We start from the raw sequence: 22,783 nt of genomic DNA, 5'->3' as shown, positions 1-22,783 counted from the left end.
AAGAAAGGTACGCAGTGTATCTTTGCTCTACTATACACTCTACTCAGCAGCAGGGCTGCTGCAGAAGTAGAGGTTCATGCAGCGGAGGCTGCATAGCAAAGAGAAAATGATTTTAAAGGGTGAGGCATTTTTCCTCCTGCTGTCAGCAGATATCATCCCCTCTTTGGCCTTCTCCTAAACCCAGACCAGCCTGCAGCTGCTGCCAGAGATGAAGGATGCCCACTATATCATCACCCCCCACCTCTCATGAGTCATAACTTAAATACCCCAGTGCCAGGCACCATATAAAAACCTAAGCCTAGGAGTTCCTGGCATAGATTCAGGGGGTAGGACCCTTTTCTCATTCCAGCTGAGTGAGCTGTTATCCTGTGTTTGCATATTCATGGCAAGGGGGATTCCCAGGGCCCGGGAGGGAAGCGGATGCAAGGAAGGAACTTCTGCGGGGGCGGTACTTTGTGTGGTAGCTGTGGGCAGCTAGCAGGTGGGAGCCAAAGGTTTGCAAGAATGCTTTGGAAGCATGTGGGCCCCGCGGAGGGGGGAGGGGGCTCAGGCACTATTAGCCCATGGCAGGATTAGCTGCTGTCAAGTGTATGGATGGTGGTGTTGGGGGAGGTGTGGAAATGGCAGGAAAGGCATTTCTCCCTCTCCCTTCCCCCTTCGCAGCGAAGCTCCCGCCTGCAACTGGACACGCCCTTGACCCCTTATCACTCTCCCTAGCTCATCCTCCTCCCCCTTTACGTACAAGGACTCAGGTGTGCGGCTGGCGCCAGCCCTCCCCCTCTCAGGCCTCCGCCTCCCTTTGTCTAGCAGCTTGTGCCAAGCCGCCTCCTTAAATGGCCCTCACCCAGCTCTGATCTCTTACCCCCTTCCCCTGCCGGCCTCAGGGCTTGCAGCCACACCTCGCCGAGCTGCAGGGGCCCCCTGAGCGTTTTCTCTCTCCCCGCCCCCATCGCCTTTCCCGGCGCCCGCAGGGCTCAGCCTGGCGGCTACTCGAGCCACCACTCCCCCCGCCCTGCGCGGCTCTGGCCCGCAGCCTCCTGCCTCTTCCCCCGGCAGGGCTCAGCCCCGCCCCCCGCCATTACAGGTGGGGTCTCCCCTAGCGCCCTGTCTCCTTTGCAGGTGCGCGCAGGGGGGAGGCTACAACCCGAGACGCCTTGCAGCTCAGCCACGTGCTTCCCCCCCCGCCCTCCAAGCCACGCCCCCACCCCAAATCCCGCTTTCATTGGCTGCCGGCGTTCGGTGGGCGGAGTCAGCTCCCGGGAGCCGGGTAATATAGCACGCTGCGGTGCCGAGCTCTCGCCGAGCCTATGTCCCTGGCCAGTGCGGTTCTGTGAGTGGCCCCTCGCTGTGCCTGGGAGCCAGCGGCCCGTCTGCGTCCCACCTGCCCCGCGGCCAGGACCGGCCCGCAGCCCTCCCACCTGCCAAGCAGCCGCTGCCGGGGCGTGCGCGGGAACCTGCTGGCCGGGCAGCCTCCCCTTCCCCCTTCCGCTCTGCTCTAAGGGGGCGCCGAGGATTTTCCCGTGTCACCTCTGCGCCCAGGCGGGGCCGATCCCTCTCTCATGGCTCGCGGCAAAGCGAAGGAAGGCGATGGCAACTGGAAGAAATTCATCTGGAACTCGGAGAAGAAGGAGTTTCTGGGCAGGACCGGCGGCAGCTGGTGTAAGTGCTTCCCTGAGCCGGGCTCCGTGTGCGCCTGCCGCAGCCCTGCCTCCTCCCCCGCACCCAGTGCAGGCTGCGTGTCTCGGGTGGGTGCGTGGAAGGAGGCTGCGGGCCCCTGCTCCCGGCAAAGGCTAGCGCGGACCCGCAATACCTCGCGCTAGAAAGGTGGCGAAAGGCGGGTGGGGGCAAGGAACTGATTCCCCTGTTCATTGTAATCGGGTTAGAGCAAACTAGAGACAATCCCTCTCGCATCAGGATTAAAACAATACACCTCGAACTTTCTTCACTGGTCTTAAATGCTGCTTCGATGTCGATGATGATTTAAAAAAAAACACACCCCAGACTTGATTACGCTGGTGTGGATTTAATGTCTGGTTCCTTACGGTGTTACCTTGAGCTGTTAGCTGATTTGGGGGCGGCTGGTTTCCTTCCTTTCGGGAAGGGATGCTGTATCGCCTGGGGAGCTGAAGTGCTTATTGTTCGAGGCGGAAAGCGATTGCGTGTGTGGTGTCTGATGTAGAGGAGGAACCTTGCCTCGTCTTTTGGTCTTGTCCGTGCCCGGTTGTTCAGCCTGTTGCCTTGATTTGTCAGCGGTGTTTGAAATCTGAAAGGCCGAGCTCCTTCCTCGCTGGAGAAAGCTGCTTTGGTGTCTTTTTTTTTTTTTCCCTGCAAAAGGTCAAGCTGAAGGGCACTGATGTAGTTAAATCTGAGTCGTGACTGCGGTAGGGGTGGGGTGGGCGGCTGTGAGCGCGGGGGCGAACAACCCTACACATACCTCTCGCTGTTTCCCACCATCCTCCTCTGCATCAGACCCTTTGTAGAGGAGCCAATGCGGCTGGCATGGTGTCTTTGGAGGAGGGCGAATTGTGGAGAGAGCCAGGAGAAGGGCCTCTGTTTAAAGGTGTTACAGGGATGGCCTCTGAAATTGGTGTAGAGGCTTTTGTGTTACAAAAAGAGACCCTCTGGAATCCAGCAAGCTCCGTGGGGCTGCTTGGCTGGGGAAGCAAAGGGTTAATAATGCATCAGAGCTCAAGGTTAGTCAAGGTGACACCTCAAAGCAGGAGGTAACCGGAGGCACTGGGCGCTCTGGGCAAGGCCATCCAGTGGTAGGACATTTAGGGTTTGGTTTTCCTGGATGTGTGGATGGTCCTCTTGGGTTTGTTTTATGTTTTTCCCCCCTGTCTCTATTTGGAGGAATAACCTGCCTGAGCTCTGGGGAGAGAGGAAAGGGCTGGGTGGGGAGGAAGCAGGGGAGACTCAGGAATGAGCAAGTCCTTGAAGCTAGTCTCCTAGCAACTAAATATAACTTGAGTGAGACCATGAGGTGCACAATGGCTCAAATCCATAGCCGTCTCCTTCCCTTCTCCCTGGTGTGGTTCTCCCCACTCCTCCTTCTAAGTCAGAGGCCAGAAGGACCCCCACTTCTAGGTGCATCACAGCCTGCATTGCACTAACCAGATAGATACAAGGGGCATTGTGAAGATCCTAGGGCATCACTTCCCAGTTTTTCCTCTCTCCATCTTTTTGGCTCCCCTTCCCCCCCCCCCCTTTCTCTGTACAGTACAGCCGTATCTATTTCCTTTGGATTCTAATAGTCTGCAAGCTCTAGTTCACTTTGAGTTGACCCTGGAGGAAAGCAGCTGCAGTTCTGTACAATAAAACAAACACGAAATGCGCAGTGATCTATAATTTGAGAAATGGTGTCTCTGGTTCCAGCTTGACCTAGCATGTGGCTGTTAGTCACTATGGTTCTTCTCCCCCACCTCCCAGTCAAAGTTACAAAAAGATACTGTTAAAATATTTCAGTTCGATGACTTTTTTTTCCCTTCTTTTAAACAACCAAGCATCAAGGATGGTGGTGACGCCTCTTTTGTCTTAAACAAGGAATGTATCTCTCAGAACTGAAGCGCTTGGCATGGTTGTCCTTGGGGAGAGGGCATTTTGCCCTTGGGCTCATTTTCACCTAGTTGGGTTTTAACCAGCAAACCTGGGCTCAGTTTATATGAATTGTGAAACTGTAGAATTGGAAAGACTTTTTATCCATCCTTTCTGTTCTTCCTTTTTTTGGGGAGTGGGGTGGGTGGTTACAGGAAGCTGAGTTTACATCAGAACTTGGGAAACCAATGGTTTTTACACTACCTCATATAGCTGTATAAGCAAGAAGTATCCCGTATAATGTACTGATTACATATTGTACTATTACAAATAGTACTTGGAAAGTTGTCTATTTATATATGAATTTTAAAAGCCTTAGTCAGTCTTACAGTTGCTGCCAACCAAAGCTGGCCTGCCACCCTCATTGTTGAAGTCAGCCCCTGTTGACTGATCAACCGGATGTGGAGTTGCCATCTTTAGATTTGGCAGGTAGAAGCATTAGGACATACTATAGGAGGCTCTCATTATATATTTATGCGTGAGCAGAGAATTTAAATACATTTACTGTGGTTTTTTTTATAGCACCATGAATCTCTGTGGGGCTTTACAGATTTGTAGAATGTGCTCTCTGCCACAAAGAACTTGTACCTAAATATCTAGGGCTAGATCCCCATTGGTGTAGCTCCCTTAAAGTCAGCCAAAGTCTGACAAGTATACATTAGCTGAGAGTCTGGCCTATGTATTACACACCAACCTGTAGCAGGCACCTGTTTCTCATGTAAGCCCTTGTGCTTTGTCAGTGGATTTGCTGGATATTTTCTATAACCCAGGCTGTGTACCTTGTAGATGCATTAAACAGCGTAAAAAGACATCTCCCAACCAGGATGTTGTCAATGCTACCTCCTGGTACTGCCCATTTGATGTGATTCCAAAAAAAAAAAAAAAATCAAAGGCAGCAAGCACATTGCAGACAGCAGTACTCTTGTTTGGTGTATTACAACAGCACCTCCTTTGACTGCTCTGGAAAAAATTTCCAAATCTCCAGTGACATCACAACGATTTGCCTAGAGCTGCCTGGATACCAAAGAGTGTGATTAACTCTGAGAGTGCCAAAACATAGTGCTGCTGAGTTTAACTTCATGAACTTCCTGCTACCCCACCCCAGTGGGGAAGGAGGAAGTTTGAGGACAAGGCCCAACTATCTTAGTTTTTTCCATTGTCTGTCCCTCCCATTCCTGCTGCTCTTTCTTTAAGAGACTGAAAATAATTAAAGCCAAGGAGAAGAGAATTGTATTTGAATTGGGCTGCTTTTCTATGGTAATTGAGCACAGGAAGAAAGCTTTCTTCTCTTACACATTCTGTCCTTCCCTTCCCCCACATCTAGTCTCACTCCAGACGATCAGAGAGTCTCTGTTTTAGGGCTTGTCTACACTTGCACTTTACAGCACTGCAACTTTCTCACTGGGGTGTGTGGAATTCTCCCCTCCACCCCCCCAGCACTGCAAGTTTCAGTGCTGTAAAGTGGCAGCATTGACAGGGCACCAGTGCTGGGAGCTATTCCTCTCATGGAGATGGGTTTTTTGTGTTTGTTTGTTTTATAGCGCTATGCCTGACTACACAAGCCACAGCGCTGCAACCTGGCTTAAAGTGACATCCGCTTAGGGCATTCTGAAGTCAAATACATTTCTTCTCAAATCATCTGTTGCCTCTAATTCTAGTTCACTTGCTTGTGCTTGTTACTGTTCCCTTGATTAGCATATAGTTGCTTGGCATGGGCGGGTTTATCCTTCCTGTAGGCTGCCTGGTGATGCCTAGTACAGCATGTTACTATGCAGTTAATCATCTGAGATAATCCTTGTAAACCAGTAACTGATATCCAGATTCTGAGTAGTGTTGTGTTCCTTTTTATTTTCTTATGTGGTTATTTCAGTCCCCCCTTTCCTTTACATCAAAAATCTGGTTATATAATTGTCTGCTTCAGCTGGATGATGTGGTAATGCTGTGTGATTTTTATCTTACGCGCATTTAACATGCGCGAATTCAGCTTTACGCGGTCGGCAAAAACAAAAAGAAAAAACAATTTAAATACTGTTCCCGCCATGATGCTCAATGTAATTTTGACTATATGCGGTTTTCGCTTTAGTAAACCCCAGCCTAAGATGAAAGACCTGTATATAGGAATTGTCAAACTACAGTAATACAGAGGTGGCTTTCAGCACCTAGAATAAACTAGACAATAGCCAATATGAAGCCTAATTTTGCTTCTAGCAACCTCTTATTGACTTTCATGTATGGAATTAGGTCCACAGTTGAAGATTAGGGTTGTCAAAGGATACTAAAAGAATTAGGCACCCAACTCCTGGTGGAATTCAGTTGGATTTGAACTGCTAATTCCTTTGGAATTTCCAGCTCCAAGGCTCGATGCTAGTGAGGGGATGTCAGTGGGCGTTGTGGAAGTGCTGAGCAGCCTAAGGACAGGCACTTTAAGGATGTCCTTTACTACCACGCAAGCTTGCTCAAGCTTCACTGAAAATCAGTCGCTTAGAATGCAGCACAGAGTGATATTTCCTGGTGGATCCAGTAACAAGTCACAAGTTTTAACCTTCACGTGTCTTTTAAATTAAAAAGTTAGCTCATCACATTCTAACATTAAATACTATGACTAAAATCAGAAAATTGCTTTGTGTTTGTACAGCGCCTAGCACAATAGGGCCCCGGTCCATGACTAGGACATCCAGACACTACTGTGATACAAATAACAGTCACTTGCTAGCTGTTGTAACCGAGCTCGGTCCTCTTGGGCAATTTCAGTGTCACGCTTAAACATGCTGGGTTTTGCTTCAGTGCTTGAAAAGGATGAAATTTTGTGCTGAAACATGGCTGCGTCAAGGGCTTGATTGTTTCTCTGTTCTCTTGCAGTTAAGATCCTTCTCTTCTACCTGATCTTCTATGGCTGCCTGGCAGGCATATTCATCGGGACCATTCAAGTGATGTTGCTCACTATCAGTGAATTTGAACCCAAATATCAGGATCGAGTGGCACCCCCAGGTAACTTAAATAACAGGCCCATGCCTGACTGTGCAAATCATTTCAAGAACAATCATTTTATTACTCACCTGGGAGTGATGATGGAATAGCATTCCATTGCTGTGGCATGTCTAAGGCACCAGTCCCTTTTAGCACCAATATCAGTCAAGCATGTCTAAAAGTGGTGGGTATGTTCTCAACCTATGTTTATAGCATTGTTTTTGTTTTTTTTTTTTTGCTGTTGAGTCTTGATGAGAATTAAATGTTGCATTAGCTATAACATTTGCTGAAGTGAGAGAGAGCTGTGTGTGCATGATTGGTTTTATATTAAAACAAATTAATGGAATGTGGTTTAGATGTTACCGGAGGTAAGCAGATGGAGTGCGGCTGTCAGGATTCCTGGGTTCTATTTTCATCTCTGCCACCTGATATCCAGTGGTGACCACGGACAATTTGGGAAATAATACCAATATCTGAGTCTTTAGACACTTATATAAATAATGCTCATAGTGTCTTGGAAATTTTGGGGAGGAAAAGGGGTGTGTGTGACAGATATACATACATGCATTTGGTGTTCTCTTGTTTGAATGAACGGTAGCAAATGAACAGCCTTAAACAGCCTGTCCGTACTGGATGAAATACAGCAGCAGTTTAAAGAGAGCGAAATCAATTAGGCAGCATCTCTGAACAGTTTGCATGAGGTAAAAGCAGAGAGAATGCCTTGGCAATGCAGCAGATTCCTGGCTTTGTCATATCCAGTCTGTTATGCTGTCTGGCTCTTGCTAAAAGTCAGTGACTGGTAGGCCATGAGAGTGTAGGGGGAGGAGTCTTGCAACTGCTGCTTTCCCACATTACAAATGACCTTGAGGCTGCTTGGCATTGGGGATGGTAACGATTTGTCTCTGTCTCTCACCGCTTGCTCTGAAAAACAGCTCAGAAGCTTTTAATAACATTGGTATTTAAGTGACAATTGTGAGGCTCTGGTGTCAGAGAGCATGCTGCAGCCCCACCAGGGGGTTTAGCAGTGCAGTAGTAAACTGTGTGGCTAAGCTATATTCTAGCTAAGCAAGGACTATTCTTCTAGCCAACGGGTGCCCCGAGGTCTTCCAGGAGGTACTTCAACTCCTCTAGATATTTGTCTAGTTTTACAACAGGCTACCTAAAAAGCACTAGCAAAGACGGTATGAACTCAAATTTCATACAGACAATGACTTGTTTATACTGCTCTATATACTATACACTGAAATGTAAGTACAATATTTATATTCCAATTGATTTATTTTATAATTGTGTGGTAAAAATGAGACAGTAAGCAATTTCTCAGTAACAATGTGCTGTGACACTTCTGTATTTTTATGTCTGATTTTTGTAAGGAAGTAGTTTAAGTGAGGTGAAACTTGGGGCAAGACAAATCAGACTCCTGAAAGGGGGTACAGTAGTCTGGAAAGGTTGAGAGCTACTGTTCTAGCCTATACAATATCACTGCAAGCAAAAATCAAAAGGCAGATCTTCCAGAAGCCTCACCACCAACATTTTAAAGGAAGTTGTTTCCAAAGGATGAAACTTGGAACAAACTGTATTTTTATGATGCTTCAGAAGGGGTAAATGTTGCCCCTGGTGCTGAAACATTGGCCTGAACCCATCTGGCTTTGACACTTGCAAGAGAGAACTGATTGCTTTGGTCAACATCAGCAGCACCTTTTTTTTTTTTTTTTTTTTTTTTTTTTGGGTAGGGCACTAGAAAGGAAAATGGATAGTCTAGCATTAAACATGGCTACTAGGATAATTTAAGATACCGTATGCATTAGTTTTGGTGGAGCAGCCTGCTTTTAAAGAAGAAAAATGTTCGCCCCATAAAACTACACTACATGGAAAAATACAAGGTGGAGAAATTTTGATGCGCAGAGAGTTTGATTTTTTTTCAGGTTACGTCCCTATTGACTTGCTGCACAGTTTGATATCACGTGATCTACTTGTTGTAGCTAAACTTTTGTCAGTGTCTTCACTTTAATAGTAATTTTGGAGGTTTACCTCTGAGTTGAGATGAACTGTGAGCTGAATTTTTTTCATAAAACCTTAATCTGTAGAGCATTGATTAGTTTTTAAAAAGTTGACTGGATGTTGCACAAATTGACCTTTGAAAATAAAATAATTGGAAGGTGGGTTGGTTTCAAGGCACCATTTTAATGTGTCATTAAAAATCTACTTTTATTTCTATAAACACAAAGGTTGCAGGCATTGATTTTTCTGAAGACTTGGGAATTTGAGCATGCAGGCTAGACTCCCTGGGCATGCAGTGGGACCAACGTGACAACACTTTTCTTGACAGTCAAAATGGACTGTCCTATAAATCTGTATTCCTTCCGTCCCACCCCCTGTTAAGGGTGTTTCAAGCCCAAGACTTTTAACCCATTCAGTGCACTAGTGTCAAAGACCCTGAATTTGGGGCAAGCATCCTTCTAGCTCTTGGAATCCGTTGATATTTGCTCTTCCTTCTCTAGACAGTAGAGGTCACTTGCACATTGGTATGGGGTGAATGTTCCTATGTCTGAAGCCTTTTCATCCTCATGCAAGCCCAGAAATAAAGTGTAGCTCTCCGCCTCAGACCTCATCATACCATGATGCAGTAGCCACTAGTTTGGCCTCTGAATATACTTTTTCAGTTATGGAAGTGAGCATTTATATCACATCAACTTTGCAAAATGGCCATGAAAGTTGACCAGCCCAGGCACAAAATTTCACTGGATCTTATCACAGTGGTGATGAATAAAATGTACTTCTGTCAAACAGGAAAGTGAACAATATATATTAGAGAGAGGGAGAATAGAAAACCTAAATTGCCTCTCACTGGAACCACTGCAGACTATTGGCTACATAAAATACAAATCAGTATGTGAACAGCATGTGCCCAGGAGTTTTTATGGTGTATGTGGGGAAAGTGGTACAAAGAGATGGGATCTCAGCAACTTTAACTATTAAATGTTCCGGTAATCCAGGAATGACAGGGTTACAGGATCGGGAGCTAGAAAAACTAGACTTCTATCGCAGTCTCTGGCTGTGACCCCTTAGGCAAATCACTTGACCCCTTTGTGCCATTTTACAGATTGGGGAGGGGAGAATAAAACTTGTCCTTCTAAAGCACTTAAGCTCTTCAGAAGAAAATGCTATATAAATGTTGTGCATTAGCCTCATTGCTCTGTAAAAATGCTATTGCTGTTATGAAATCAGAAGTCATGCTGCCATTTACTAGGTGATATTGACGTGGGTATAGCTCAGTTTCTTTACCAGATGGCATTAATATGCTAATTACTGCATGCATTTAACACAACAGGGATATTATGTTCACTCAAAGGCTAAATTACAATTTTGTACCTCTCCATAAAATATTGCTTTTCTAGGGGGTTGTGGTGGAATCGAAGGCATTCAAATGTCCAACATTGCAGCTACAGCAAACGCTGATTGACTTTAAAAGTACAACAAGAAAAATGTATATGGAATTCTAAGCCCTATTTAAGCGTGGTATTTGGGTAGAAATTCTGATATCTGTATGATGGAATAGAACGTTTTGTCTTAAACCTCAATGTAGTATGCTGTAAAAATACCAATTTGGCCGTGTATTTCTGTTCTTGCTGTTTGATCTTGGCTGCAGGGGGCTGGGGTTGGGGCGAAGGCCACTCCACGACTCACAGAGAAAAGACCCTCTTCAGAAACTGTGTCAGAAAGGACTCTTCTGTCAGATCATAGTGTTTAAAAATGGCTCCTGCCCCTTTAAAAATGGCTCCCTCCTGTGCCTGTGAGGTGGTGTGATGGAAAAGGCTGTTCTGTTCCATAGTGACTGATTGGCTCACTTAGCTTACATAGCAACAGTGAATGAAATAGAGGTCAGTGTATTTTAGCTGGTGAGTCTGCAACTGTCCTGGGGACAACTCTCTGCAGGTGATAAGTAACATCTTCTCCCTCTGTCTCTCACCTCTTAAAGAGTGGAATCGGTGAAGCCCAAACTGCAGAGGGCAGCTGGTCACTCAGCCATGCAGATATCATTATATGTTGAGAAAGTGCATGCATTTTCCTCAGAGGGGGTGGCTAGAAGACTGGAGTGACACCAACACATCAGGGTTTTAAATTGGTTCCATCTTTGTGTGAGGTGGTGGGTTTTTTTTAAGCTTACTAAAGTAACAGGACCTTGAGGGTGGTAGCTTGCTTAGAATGACTGTAGGACTGTCTTGTGAATCTGTGTATGCCACATCCATCTGCACTTAAAAATGTGCCCTCTAAAGTCTTTAACTGGAAATAGCACAGAATTATGACCACTGTTGCAGCCAAAGTTCCTCACTTAGCCTTATTTCCAAACGACATTTCTTTCTTGAGTTGTTCTGCCGGGGAAAGGCCAGCACTTTAGACATGCTGCTTTTCTTCCCTTGCCCTTAATTTTGCCTCCCATCCCAGGTGTGCACACGGATCTCTTGCAGGGATGTTCATGAGGGCTGGGCTGCTGGCCATGCTGCCCACTCTTAAAGAGGATTGAAGTATTTATTTTGAGTGGTTGTAGATTTGCAGAAATTAGAGGGATGGCACACACAGTGGGAAATGGTAAGTCTTAAGTTTGGGCCTCAACATTGTGTCAGTAACATGGGGGAGGGGAAAACCAGTGATTTAAATAATCCTCCCATTATCCCTGTGAAAATTAACAGTGGTATTCCTATTCCTCAGATAGGTAAAATGAGGCACAGGAGAGATTAAGGTCCCAAGTGACAAAAGCATGTAAGTTTGTGTTTAAGGAGAAGCATGTGCGTAAGTGCTAATGAAATGAATGTTACTTAGGAATTTCTACTTCTGGGGGAAATTCTGCTCCAAATTTTTAAAAAAATTTGGCACACTATTTTAAAATTCTGCAAATTGTATTTGTCAAAGTAACACTATATAATTGTCAGTTTCAATTATTTTGGTAATTTATTTCAAAATACCTGTAAGCAAGCATGTCTGTAAAAATACAGATGCACATGTACACACACACTCTCTCCCTCCCTCCCCCAGGAGTAGAGTTTTACAGAAACCCTATGACAACCCAGTTCCTGTTTCTCTGCCCCTTACTCCTCCCAGAGCCCAGCTGGGGGGCTATATACTCTCACCTCCTAACCCCCCAGAGGCAAGGTGTAGGCCCACCCCCTCCTTCACCCCCCCCCCCGCCCAGACAATCACACCCCCTCCTCCCAGAGGCCAGCCTGGGGGGGGGGGGGGGGGGGCTTGGCCCAGACACTTGCACCCTCTTTCCCCCAGAGCCCAGGGATCCAGAGGGAGAAATAGCCTGATGCTTGGTCCCAGGCTTGCATGGGGTTTTCTGTGCGCCACTGCCTCCTTCCTTCAGGGTGTGCTGGGAACTAGAGCTGCTGGGAACCCTGCAGTTCCTGCCCCGGCCTTGTCTTCTGTTTGTGAACTGAGCTCTTCCGGGTCTATCGGCCCCTATTAGTAGCCAATATCTCTGCAGCCCATTTCTGTGGAGGGGAAAAGAGGAATTCTCCGCACACATTAATTTCTGCAAAATTCTGCATTGTGCAGTGGTGCAGAATTCCCCCAGGAGTAAAAATGTGCTTAAGTGCTTTGCTGAACTGGGGCCACAGGATGAGCCATTAGGAATAATTTCTGGTCTCCCATCCTATCCTCCCTAGTGTACTAGCCACTAGGTGCCCATTAAATATTGGACAGAAGAGCCAATGGTGTCTTTTTTTGATGTAGGGCAGCAGCTCTCAACCTTTCCAGACTACTGTGCCCCTTTCAGGAGTCTGATTTGTCTTGTGTACCTCACTTTAAAACCTCACCTTAAAAACCACTTGCTTACGAAATCCGACATGAAAAGACAGAAGTGTCATAGCACACTGTGTGACTGAGAAATTGCTTACTTTTATTTTTGCTATACAATTATGAAAATAAATAACTTGGAATATAAATATTGTGCTTACATTTCAGTGCACAGTATATAGCACAGTATAAACAAGTCATTGTATGGGGAAATCTGGAGGTCGTACTGACTTCACTAGTTCTTTTTCTGTAGCCTGTTGCAAAACTAGGGAAATAGCTAGACGAGTTGATGTACCCCCGGAAGACCTCTGCGTACCCCCGGGGCTAGGTGTACCCCTGGTTGAGAACCACTGATGTAGGGTTTATAGGCTGCCCAATCTTATTCTCTTGGGGATTCTTCAGTGTGGGTGGTCAACAATGAAACACATACAACCATTTTTCTCATGTGTGTGGGTGTCTTGGGGTCAAAAGTGAGCTCAAATGGTGGGCTTAACTGACCACTAGTGTGCATCTACACTGTCATCCCTTTGTTCAGTGGCTTTAGCTTCATATTGGGTGTGGGGGTTGCAGTGTGTCTTCTCTCTTCTTCCTTTCCTTGCTTCAGCAGAAGATGTACAAAAGGGGGGGGGGGGCAGGACTTTGCTGTGAGTCATGTGCCCTAAATAAAATACATGGCTTAAATTGTCTAATGACAGACTGTAGCGTGTACTTTACAGCTTCTATACAAAGGCGTTTCACAATATTCTGCTATGCTTCATCTGTGTTCTTCGTTCCCTGGGTGGGGGGAGGAAGGGGGTGTGAGACTTTCTTCAAGCTTAAATCAGTTGAGAAGCTAATGCTGTTGCCTGAAGCCCACATACAGAGGGCCACCTTAAATAACTAGTGTTAACATTCACCAGCTGACAAGGAGGAGGACTGGGAGGGAGGGGGTTAAAAACTACTTGCTATCACACTATATTTAGCAATGAGGATTTTGTGTGGATAGCAAAGTTAAAGGTTCCTAGAAAACAAATGATTGTCGGGCTCTTGTACAAACAATTGTAATTTTGGTAGGATTTAATTCTGTTAGTGGGGAAGGTAATTTAGTTCTCAATTTGCAACAAAACCTAGCCCAGGGAAAAAAATATATGAAAGGGAAAACTAAGAGAGAAAGTTAGAACTGCTTCCTGAAATAAAACTTGAAACCATGAGCTCTACTGATTGGTTGTCTAGCTATCTTTGGCTGCTGGGGGCTGCCCTCAGGGAAACAAAGCAAATCTTTGTCTCCTAGGTTACAAATTCCAACTTTGGGAGGGGGAGGGGACCCTAAGCAGTAGTACTCAACTGGCTTTGAAAGACCTGAGAGAATTGTGAGCCCATGTAGGCAGCTGAGTAGGTTCAGCCTGCACTGGAAGAAATTGTTGTTGGCAAAACATTTTGTTTGAAAGTTGTCAAAGCAGATGCCACTCTGCTGTTGTGCTCGGCTCGCTAAAGCGAAGGCAACAGACTGAATGCAACCAGGACCCCTATTGATTGCACAGTTTGCGGCAGAGGCCACCCCAAAAGCAGCATGAACTCTAGTTCTCATTATTTTAAACTTCAGCATTAGTCACGCATCAACGCATTCAATTAAAATGTGACCTGGACCTCATGCGAGTGCAAATATTTAATAGAGTTTTTTGTAATGACTAAGGGAATGGTTTTCCCTTCGACTGTACGGGTAACTTCCATATATTAATTGCATCTGCTCCCTACCCTTCTCCCTTCCCTTCCCCCCCCCGCCAATATCCTTGCCCTTGGGTAATAGAGCAGGGCTGGTTATGGAATCCAGAATTCTGGCTCCCAAAGCAGTGTTCTAACCAAGGGATGATGTTCCCATTTACCCCATTCAATGAAATGTGTCTGACCAAAGAGGCAATCAGCGCTGTTTCTGTGCACAAAGCCCAGAAGAGATGAGTAAGGGGGAGAGCACAATGCTTTCTAGAGAGCACAGATAACTTATGATTTGACTGTGCTCTGAGCTCATGTGAGTAAATTTCACTTGGTGGCTAGCCTAGTAATTCCTGCACAGCATAGGAGGGGGGAGATGGAGGGAGGTGAGGGTTATAAAGTGCAGAGGCCATGTGGGGCTGGGTGGAGAAGTGTTCTGGATGTCATGTTCGATTCTGCCCCCACTTGCACATAATGTAGGATCAGAGGGCAGACGGCTATGTGATCTTAGTGATGTTGCTGGGATCACAGCAGACTTGCCGCGTGGCATAGCCTAACTTCCAACTCAAGTGTTACAGTGGCACAGCTGGAGCTGTGGGGCTGCAGCGCTACAATGTTGTTGCTTCTGTCAACCTGGCTGCCTCTACACTGGGGGTTGTTTCAACCTAACCTTGGTACTCAGGGTGCAAAAACTTCAAAGCCCTCAGCGACATAGCCAAGTTGATCTTATTTTTAAGTGTAAACCAATGCTTGGTAATGTTTCACTACTATTTAAAGCTTGTAAAAATGAAATTTCTACTTAATCAAAGAATGCAACCTTATCTGGTACAGATTTTCCTCCTGTGCTCCATCATTCACCATGGGAGGGAGATTTTGTCCTGATCTCAAAATAGATCTTCCCAGTCTGGCTTAATTCAAGGCTGGGGTACACATCCCTCTTCATGAATTAGGAGTGTGCCAGGGAAGGTGTGAAGCATTTTGAGCTGAGGTTTGAGAGCAGTTACACCCAGACCATTTTTTCTTGCTAGATGTGAGAGGACAATGATCGGTCTTCTTTGCTCTACCTCTCCTTCTGGGCCAGAGTTTCCGAAGGCCGTAACCCAAAAGCCAAGTGTGCGTGTTTTTGAAAATGCACCCATCTATCTCCAGGCTCGGGAGCTGTTCTTGAAGGGCAGAAACAGAGTAGTGGGTTCTTCGGTTCCCTCAGGTAGTATCTGAACTTTGGCCCATGTCTCCCTCTGTTAGCATAGAGGCACCCCCAAATCACTAGTTGCTTCTGAAAATCTTGGCTTTGGACTGCTAGCACTAACCTGCCTTGTTTCCTAAGTCTATGGTTTTTCCTAGTGGATTCTAGGCATTTTCTTACCTCACCATCTTCCAAGCCTTGAATTGTTCCATCTGCCAGAGCATTGTAACTATTAAGTAAAATTCTCAAAAGCACCTAAATGACACTGAAACACAGTGGGACTTGGCTTCTAGCTCATTAGGCACTTTTGGAAACTTTACCCCATGTCTAGAATCCATTTGAGGTATCTCAGAGCCTAGGACAACTCTGCTCCTCACTTACCTTAGGGCCCAGTTCAGGAAAGCACGTAAGCACATACTTACTTGGAATGCTTTCCTGAGTTGGAGTGTTTGGGAGGTGTCTTGAGCCAGCATGCTTGGGCCCTGCACCATCCACTCTTGTTCGGCTGTACGCTAATCCCCATCAGGCTGCTTCCAGTCTCCATCTTGTACAATTGACCCAGGTCTGTGCTGGATTAGAGTGCACACAACTGGTGGGGAAGTAACCATGCTGGATTCAAATGAAGCCTTAGTCCAGTAGGCTGTGTACTGCATGTTGGAATGTTGAGACTATATTTAAAAAAAAAAAAAAAAAAAAAATTTGTGCAGTGACCCAAAACACTGCCCCTGCCACTAATATCGGGACAGTGTTTTGGGCCATTATTGGAAGCAATGACTGAGCTGTGTCTTAAGCACGTCACCTCCAAGTGAGCTAAAATCTGGCGTGCGTTGGTTGTGCAGACTCTGAAATCTGAGTCATGATAGTTTCTAGAAGAACAGACTGTTTCATGCACTATACATGTTGCCTTGAAATCGTGTGACTTTTGGGTGTTTATTAATCTTTTTCCCCTTCTTGTCCCTTAGGACTGACAGTAATCCCCCGAGTACTAAAGACAGAAGTTTCCTTTCGTATGGCTGATCCTAAAACTTATGAAGAGTATGTGGCAGGCCTTAACAAATTCTTGAAGAACTATGACAATGATCAACAAGCCAACAGTATAGAATTTGACGATTGCCCTGGTAAGCAGACTCCTGGATATGAAGTTCTGACTGTTTTCACATAACTGGAGGCAGTATTAGCCACCCCTCTCCTAACTCCATCCATCAAGAATCAAGATAATACTGGCCATTGTTGATAGTGTTGGTATAAGCCCTGTAGAGCATCTCTTTCCTAGTGACTAACAGCATGATGATTAGCTTTAGACTCTCTCAGGTTAATTAGCTGGTCCTGAAGTCGCTCATGACTGCCTGTTGTCCAAGTAGAATGCATTAGACCGTGAGCTTCGCTGTCCAACTCTGACAAGCTTATTGGTGGGATTGTGAAAAGCACTGAGCATTGGCTTTCCTCTGCTTCCATCAGAGACAATAGGGGTTTTACTGTTGTCTTCAGTAGGAGCAGAGTTAGGCCAGTGCTGAGCAAATTTGACTGTTCCACCCTATGTTCCCAAATCAAGTTAAGAATTCAAATCCTTGTTTCCAAAAGCTGTTAATGTGGGGAAGTGTCCCTTTCCATGGCCCCGGGGTGTAATAACGAACTACAGATAGACACCGAAAGCACTGTTGAATCTCTTTGGACTGCCTTTCCTTCTCCACATGGTCTGAAGGTAAATCTGTATTCAAAGCATTTCTTCTAGACTTGCTCCTTCTCCTCTGCTCCAACAGACAGAGGAGAGGTCGTTACCAGAAGCCATTTAAATCATGACACCAGCCGAATATTTTCCTCTTAAGTAGAGACAGTGTATTGGCTGCTCTGGGTCTTGACCCAAACCAGATCACTGGGCTCAAATGCATAGAAAGTAGCCTTTCCAGTAACACTAGCCCACGTGTATTTGTTTCTGTAAGTCCAAAGGCCTAAAACTCCAGTCATTGTCTTTCCATTGACATAAATGGAACAGGTGTCAAATGATCAACAGATGGTGGGTAGGTTTGTTTTTTAAAGTGTGCTTGAAATGCTTGTAAGTTGTTTCAGATCCCCACCCTCTACCAGAACATCTCAATTACAGAATCCACATTTGTGTCCTTTGCAGTCTAATTTTTGGGGCCAGATCATGCAGCTGGTGTAAATCTACATAGTTCCATGGATTTCAGTGGTATGCCAGTTTACATCTGCTGATCACCTCCCCCCTCAGGTCGGAGTCAGAACGTTCCTTCCCTTCTGCAGCTGATGGCTTCAGCTAACACCTAAAGCATTGCTCTAAATGCATCTCCCTGTTCTGATTTAAGTGTGATATCCACTCTTGTAGGGGAGAGAGCCCTGACTTTTGATCCTGACCACTTAAGGGGGGGGGCCGGCAGCTTTCTCCTTCTAATGTAATTCAGCAAAGCACCTATAATGATGGACTGCATGTAGTGTTGCCTTGAAGGGAGGTGTCTGTTGGAGGGAGAATACATTTCTGACAGAATCTCTCCTGTGACCCAAAACATCACCAATAAAAATCAGAGCAGCAGCCCGCCCACACACACATCCATTCGAGGAAAAAGGCCCAGTAGAAAACCGACTTGCCATGATCTGTAGAGCACTTGTCACTGAATGGCTTGGTGCAGATCCATGAAGTCAGTTTGTAGAAGGTGGTGTCTGTCTGTTTTGATTACTACTATACCTGAAAAAAAGGATTCCAATCCCAGGGAAATGCTCACAGGAGTTTTTTGCTTTTCTTTTCAAAGCTTTCAAGTGTGAGTTCATGCTGCATATAAGTGTTTTGGTTTTTGCCTCTTCTCTTCCCCCCCCCCCCCCCCCCAGATGAACCTGCCGACTACATAAACCGAGGACCATTTAATAATGACCAAGGTCAGAAGAAAGTCTGCAGGTTCAGACGTGATTGGCTGGGAAACTGCTCCGGAATGCTTGATTCCAGCTATGGATACAAAGATGGAAAACCATGTGTTGTCGTCAAGCTCAACAGAATTCTAGGCTTCAAACCAAAGGCAAGTGCTTCTTTTCCCTTCCTATTAATTTGGCGGAAGTGTTTTTATAGCAGGAGCAGAGGACTGGTCTTGGAAAAGCCATTTACTCTGGACTCTTGTCTGTAAAATGGAGATATTCATGTCTACCTTGCAGGGTAGACATGAGGTTTAAATTCCTGGAAAGTGCTATAAGAGCCTTCAGTGATAGGTGCTATGGAAACACGCTGCAAATCGAGTCTCTTGATAACATCACCTTGGTTCAGGACTGCCAGTTGCCTTCCCTAATTCAACCACTCAAGTTCCAGGGTGACTCTCTGGCACTGTACCTAGAAAGCAAACTCCCAAGTGGGCTCTGTGCCGTTCCTCCATTATGTGTGAATCATATGCTTTTCCAGACTACCTTTAGGAGATTTGCTTTGTCCTTTGACCACAAACATTTATTGGGGGAGGGATGTTCCCTCGGGCTGTCAAGACTTATCTTTTACTAAATTCACTAACAGGAGGAGGAGGAGGATTATTAATTTTTTTTTTTTTTTAAAGTAGTCTGTAGAGCTTCTCTTGTTGTCAGATTGATTACTGCTGGTGAATTAGTGGCTTCCATGGCGACTTAACTTGCTCACAGTAATGACTGAAAATCATTGCCAACCTGAGCTGGCTTTGAAACTTTGACCTAGAAGCAAATCTGGCTTCTCTCAATGAATCTGCCAGTAGTTCACCTCCCTGCCCTCCCCCCTCCGGGGACTTTGACACACAAGGGTGGGGCCACTTGTTGGCACAGTTCTGAACTTCAGGAAGACATGCTGGAAACTAATCAATGTGCGTGTTTTCAATGGAGTTAGTCTGAAGAGCAGACATTTCACACTGGACAATCTAACACTTGCTTGTTCTGGGTTTTTTTAGCCTCCAACAAATGACAGCCTCCCTCCTGAGATGATGGGAAGATACAATCCATATGTCCTCCCTGTTCATTGCTTTGCTAAGGTAAGTGGGAAAGAGTGTCCGTGCCTTTCCTGACACGTGATCAGTCTCTCTTGTGAATCAAACTTCCTACAAAGCTAACTGTTGTAAATGTGCAATGAACTCAGGCCGTCCGTCAAAGGGCAGAGCCAGCCAAAACCATACCCTACACCATACGAGTTTTGTGTAAGCAGAGACTCTGGCTTCTAAGCCATGTCTGTGGGAAGACGTATACATTCCGTGATGCTGTTCATTATCCAGGAGCTTCTTTCTCTGGCCCCAGTTCTTAGATTGGTGCAGATTGACTTTAAAAGGATATTTTAAAAAGTGAGCATGCTTCAATCCTGAGATAGGAGTCAAGTCTTGGTGCTCATTCACTCCTTGACCTTTCTGCTGACAAATGACCCCCCACCCCCACCCCCATTTCTTTTGATAAGGATATCTTCCCCTTAGGAACTGGATTGAGGCAACTCGTTTCACAGAGGTCAGTGAACAATTAATGATGACTGAATGTTTGTCATTGACCTGATCTCTGGGATGGGTAACCTAGAAATAAGTAAAAGGGACTCTTCTCCTCGCCCCTCCCCCATCCTTTCAGCCATGTACTCCTCAAAAGCAAGGTCTCTTCCAAGTAGCAGTATCCTCTCCCCTGGGTAATTCATTTACTCAAGCAGGAATTTGTAGAGAATGATGCTAACTGAAAAAGGCAGATTTATTTTTTGTTCAATTTAAAATTTTTGGACAGATTTAAGCTGCCCAGAGGCACAGCAAGCTTTGTCAATTCTGGGGCCAGTTTTAAGAGGGAATAATTATTAGAATTCAGGATTTTCCTGTACCCTCTGCTGTAGATAACAATGAGTGGCCAGGGAACAATAATGCTGATCTTACCAAGCTGCTGGAAAACAACTTGAAGTTCTGTGGTGACATAATTTGAGTGTTTTTGTGGAACCTACTTCCCTAATAAAAGGTAAATAGGAAAAATCATCCTGGATTATGTCAATTGATTATTTAATTGCCCCCATTCTACTACTGTGCACCTGTCTTTGGGGATACTGAATCGGTTTGAATTGCACTATCCAGCACAGAAGTCACATGGTGATGGCCAAGTACGGTTCAGATAATTACGTTGAATGGGTATACAGTGGTGGGAATATTTACAATGGGGCTTGTCCAAGTGATATATTTTTTTCCCCCCCTTTAGAAAGAGGAAGATGTTGACAAAATCGGCACCATTGAATATTATGGGATGGCTGGTTATGCTGGCTTTCCTCTACAATATTATCCATACTATGGCAAGCTGCTTCAGCCAAAATATCTCCAGCCTCTCATGGCAGTGCAGTTCACTAATCTGACCTATGACACGGAAGTGCGTGTGGAATGCAAGGTCTACGGTGAGAACATCGGTTACAGTGACAAAGACCGTTTTCAGGGACGTTTTGAAGTGAAATTTGACATAAAGAGCAGCTGATCATAAGCACAATTTTCTTTTCTCCCCTCCTAGCCATTTAAAAAGTAAAAAAACAAAACAAAAAACCTACTAGTCTTGAACAAACTGTCATACGTATGGGACCTACACATAATCTATATGCTTTACACTAGCTTTCTGCATTACTAGGTTAGAATGTAAACTTAGTGTAGCAATAGTGACAAAATATTTATTCTACTGTAAATGACAAAAGAAAACAAAATTGAGCCTTGGGACATGCCCATTTTTACTGTAAATTATGATTCCATAACTGACTTGTAGTAAGCAGTGTTTCTGGCCCCCTAAGTATTGCTGCCTTGTGTATTTTATTTAGTGTACAGTACTATAGGTACATACTCTGGTCATTTTTCAAGCCATGTATTGTATCTGTTTTCTACTTTCTGTGAGCAAAGATTTTGCTGCCCGAGGTGTAAATACTCAATGGGACTAGAACTGGCATGGTACTTTACTTTTTTTCCTTTTAAAGATAAAGGCCCACCTGTGAGACTATTTAACAGCACTCCATAGATCCTTTTTATTTTCCTGTGGTGTAAGGGTATTTTATTTGAAGGGGCAACAGGGGAAACTATGAATAAATAAAAAAGGTGATTGTATTCTGTGCTCTGTAGTGAATGCTCTTTCCACCCTCATCCTCCAGTATGTTGTGTGAAACCTGAGTCAGGCTTTCCCCACCACTGATGACTGATAATTATTTGCTTTGTATATTCTTTTTTTTTTTTTTTCCCTGCTGGCAGCATCACATGGTGTGGTGCTAATGTCTTTACTGAATGTTTTAACCATTTTCATGGTGGAAGATTTTATATTTATGCAGTTGTACAATTTTATTTTTTCTGCAAGAAAAAGTGTAATGTATGAAAAAACCAAAGTCACTTGTTTGAAAATAAATCTTTATTTTGAACTTTATAAAAAGCAATGCAGTACCCCATAGAATGGTGTTAAATGTTGTCTAAAGTGCAAAACTCTATGTTCTAACATGTAATAAATAGCCAGGAGCACAGTGCTCTTGCTCTTGTATTTCAGTCAGGTTAAAACATTGGACAATAAATGAATGAACACGTCTCTCTCCTTGTCTGTCTTTCGTTTAGGAACTGGAGCTAGTTCCATGTTCTGCTGTCAGTTGTCCAGAATCTTGAAAAAGTACTGGACCTGTAAAAGACACAAGTTACAGTGCATCTTCTAGGTAGTTAACCATTGCAAAGTGACTAAAAATGGCATCAGTGTGAATCCAGCTGGAGCTCTGAAACTAATCAATTGTACTTGCTTTGCAAGAAAAACACCTTGGCTGTCAGAATGTACTGGTCACACTGGACTCTGGCTGTGTAGGGCTGGGGGACCTTGAGAGTTCCTGCAGTTAGCACTTCAGGACGTGACTTCGCTATAGCTGTATGTACTCTTTCTATAGCTTTGATGGGCAGTGATTGTTTTTAGCAGGGCTGGGAATTATGGAAAGATCAGACATTAACTTTTTGAATATCAACCTCTGTCAAAGCTTTAAAACCCAAATCAACGTCACATCAAAATTTACAAAGTAAATATCCTTAAATCAGAACCAAGTTCTGATTCAACACTTTTCTTCTCTGTAAGTGTTGATTTCATCATAATTTACTGACAATCTTATCCTTCCAGGCCTATTTATTTTACTTATAGAACTTTAAAATGCAGGCCTACACTTTGAAATAGGATTTCAGTGCCATTTTTATTAGATGAAGGAGCCTTCAGCTTCCTCTCTAACAGGTCAAACCTTTGAGTTTAGGAAAAGCAAGGGCTACTACATTAGTTAATACGGTCTAAAACACAATCTAACTTCTGATAGGAGTAGCTGAAACGAAAATATTGTGCTTACTGACCAACAAACCTGTACTTCAACTTCTGTTAATCTGCTGATGCCTCAAACTGCCTTAGCACCTAATGCACCTTTACTTTTGAAGGCTGAGTTGGCAGTCTCAAATACCCTTCTAAAAAGGTGACTGAAATTTTTTGTTTAAAAGTTGGACAGCATTGGCTGCTTCAGCCCAGACACAAGTAGAGGACAAACTTATTCACAAGCAATAACTGAGTTTACAATTTTATATAATCACCTAGGGTTACCATACGTCCTCTTTTTCC

General features: G+C 44.7%; 2 protein-coding genes across 3 annotated transcripts in view; one reads left to right on the top strand and one right to left on the bottom strand.

The window, feature by feature from the left end:
• The first annotated feature begins 1,301 nt into the window (after nucleotides 1-1,301).
• On the top strand, nucleotides 1,302-21,736 carry ATP1B1 (ATPase Na+/K+ transporting subunit beta 1). The gene is made up of 6 exons (XM_054044401.1): nucleotides 1,302-1,659; nucleotides 6,454-6,582; nucleotides 16,195-16,350; nucleotides 18,071-18,255; nucleotides 19,135-19,215; nucleotides 20,393-21,736. Exons 1-6 carry the CDS (start codon nucleotides 1,560-1,562, stop codon nucleotides 20,657-20,659), a joined length of 918 nt encoding a protein of 305 aa, XP_053900376.1. The 5' UTR covers nucleotides 1,302-1,559; the 3' UTR covers nucleotides 20,660-21,736.
• Nucleotides 21,382-22,783, bottom strand: part of NME7 (NME/NM23 family member 7) — a 184,442-nt gene continuing 183,040 nt past the window's right edge. For both annotated transcript variants that reach the window (XM_054044388.1, XM_054044383.1), the window contains one exon: nucleotides 21,382-21,823. In XM_054044388.1, the coding sequence (XP_053900363.1) occupies nucleotides 21,791-21,823 (33 nt within the window). In that variant the 3' untranslated portion in view covers nucleotides 21,382-21,790. The remainder of the gene's footprint in view (nucleotides 21,824-22,783) is intronic.

This window comes from Malaclemys terrapin, chromosome 1, assembly GCF_027887155.1.
Source record: "Malaclemys terrapin pileata isolate rMalTer1 chromosome 1, rMalTer1.hap1, whole genome shotgun sequence".
NCBI classification, from domain to species: Eukaryota; Metazoa; Chordata; order Testudines; family Emydidae; genus Malaclemys; species Malaclemys terrapin.
This window is presented reverse-complemented; position numbering and strand designations above follow the sequence as displayed.

Coding starts and splice junctions, on each gene's coding strand:
- ATP1B1 (XM_054044401.1), top strand. CDS start 1,560: ATGGCTCGCGGCAAAGCGAAGGAAGGCGATGGCAACTGGAAGAAATTC. Junction 6,583..16,194: donor GGATCGAGTGGCACCCCCAG/GTAACTTAAATA, acceptor CTTGTCCCTTAG/GACTGACAGTAATCCCCCGA. Junction 16,351..18,070: donor AGAATTTGACGATTGCCCTG/GTAAGCAGACTC, acceptor CCCCCCCCCCAG/ATGAACCTGCCGACTACATA.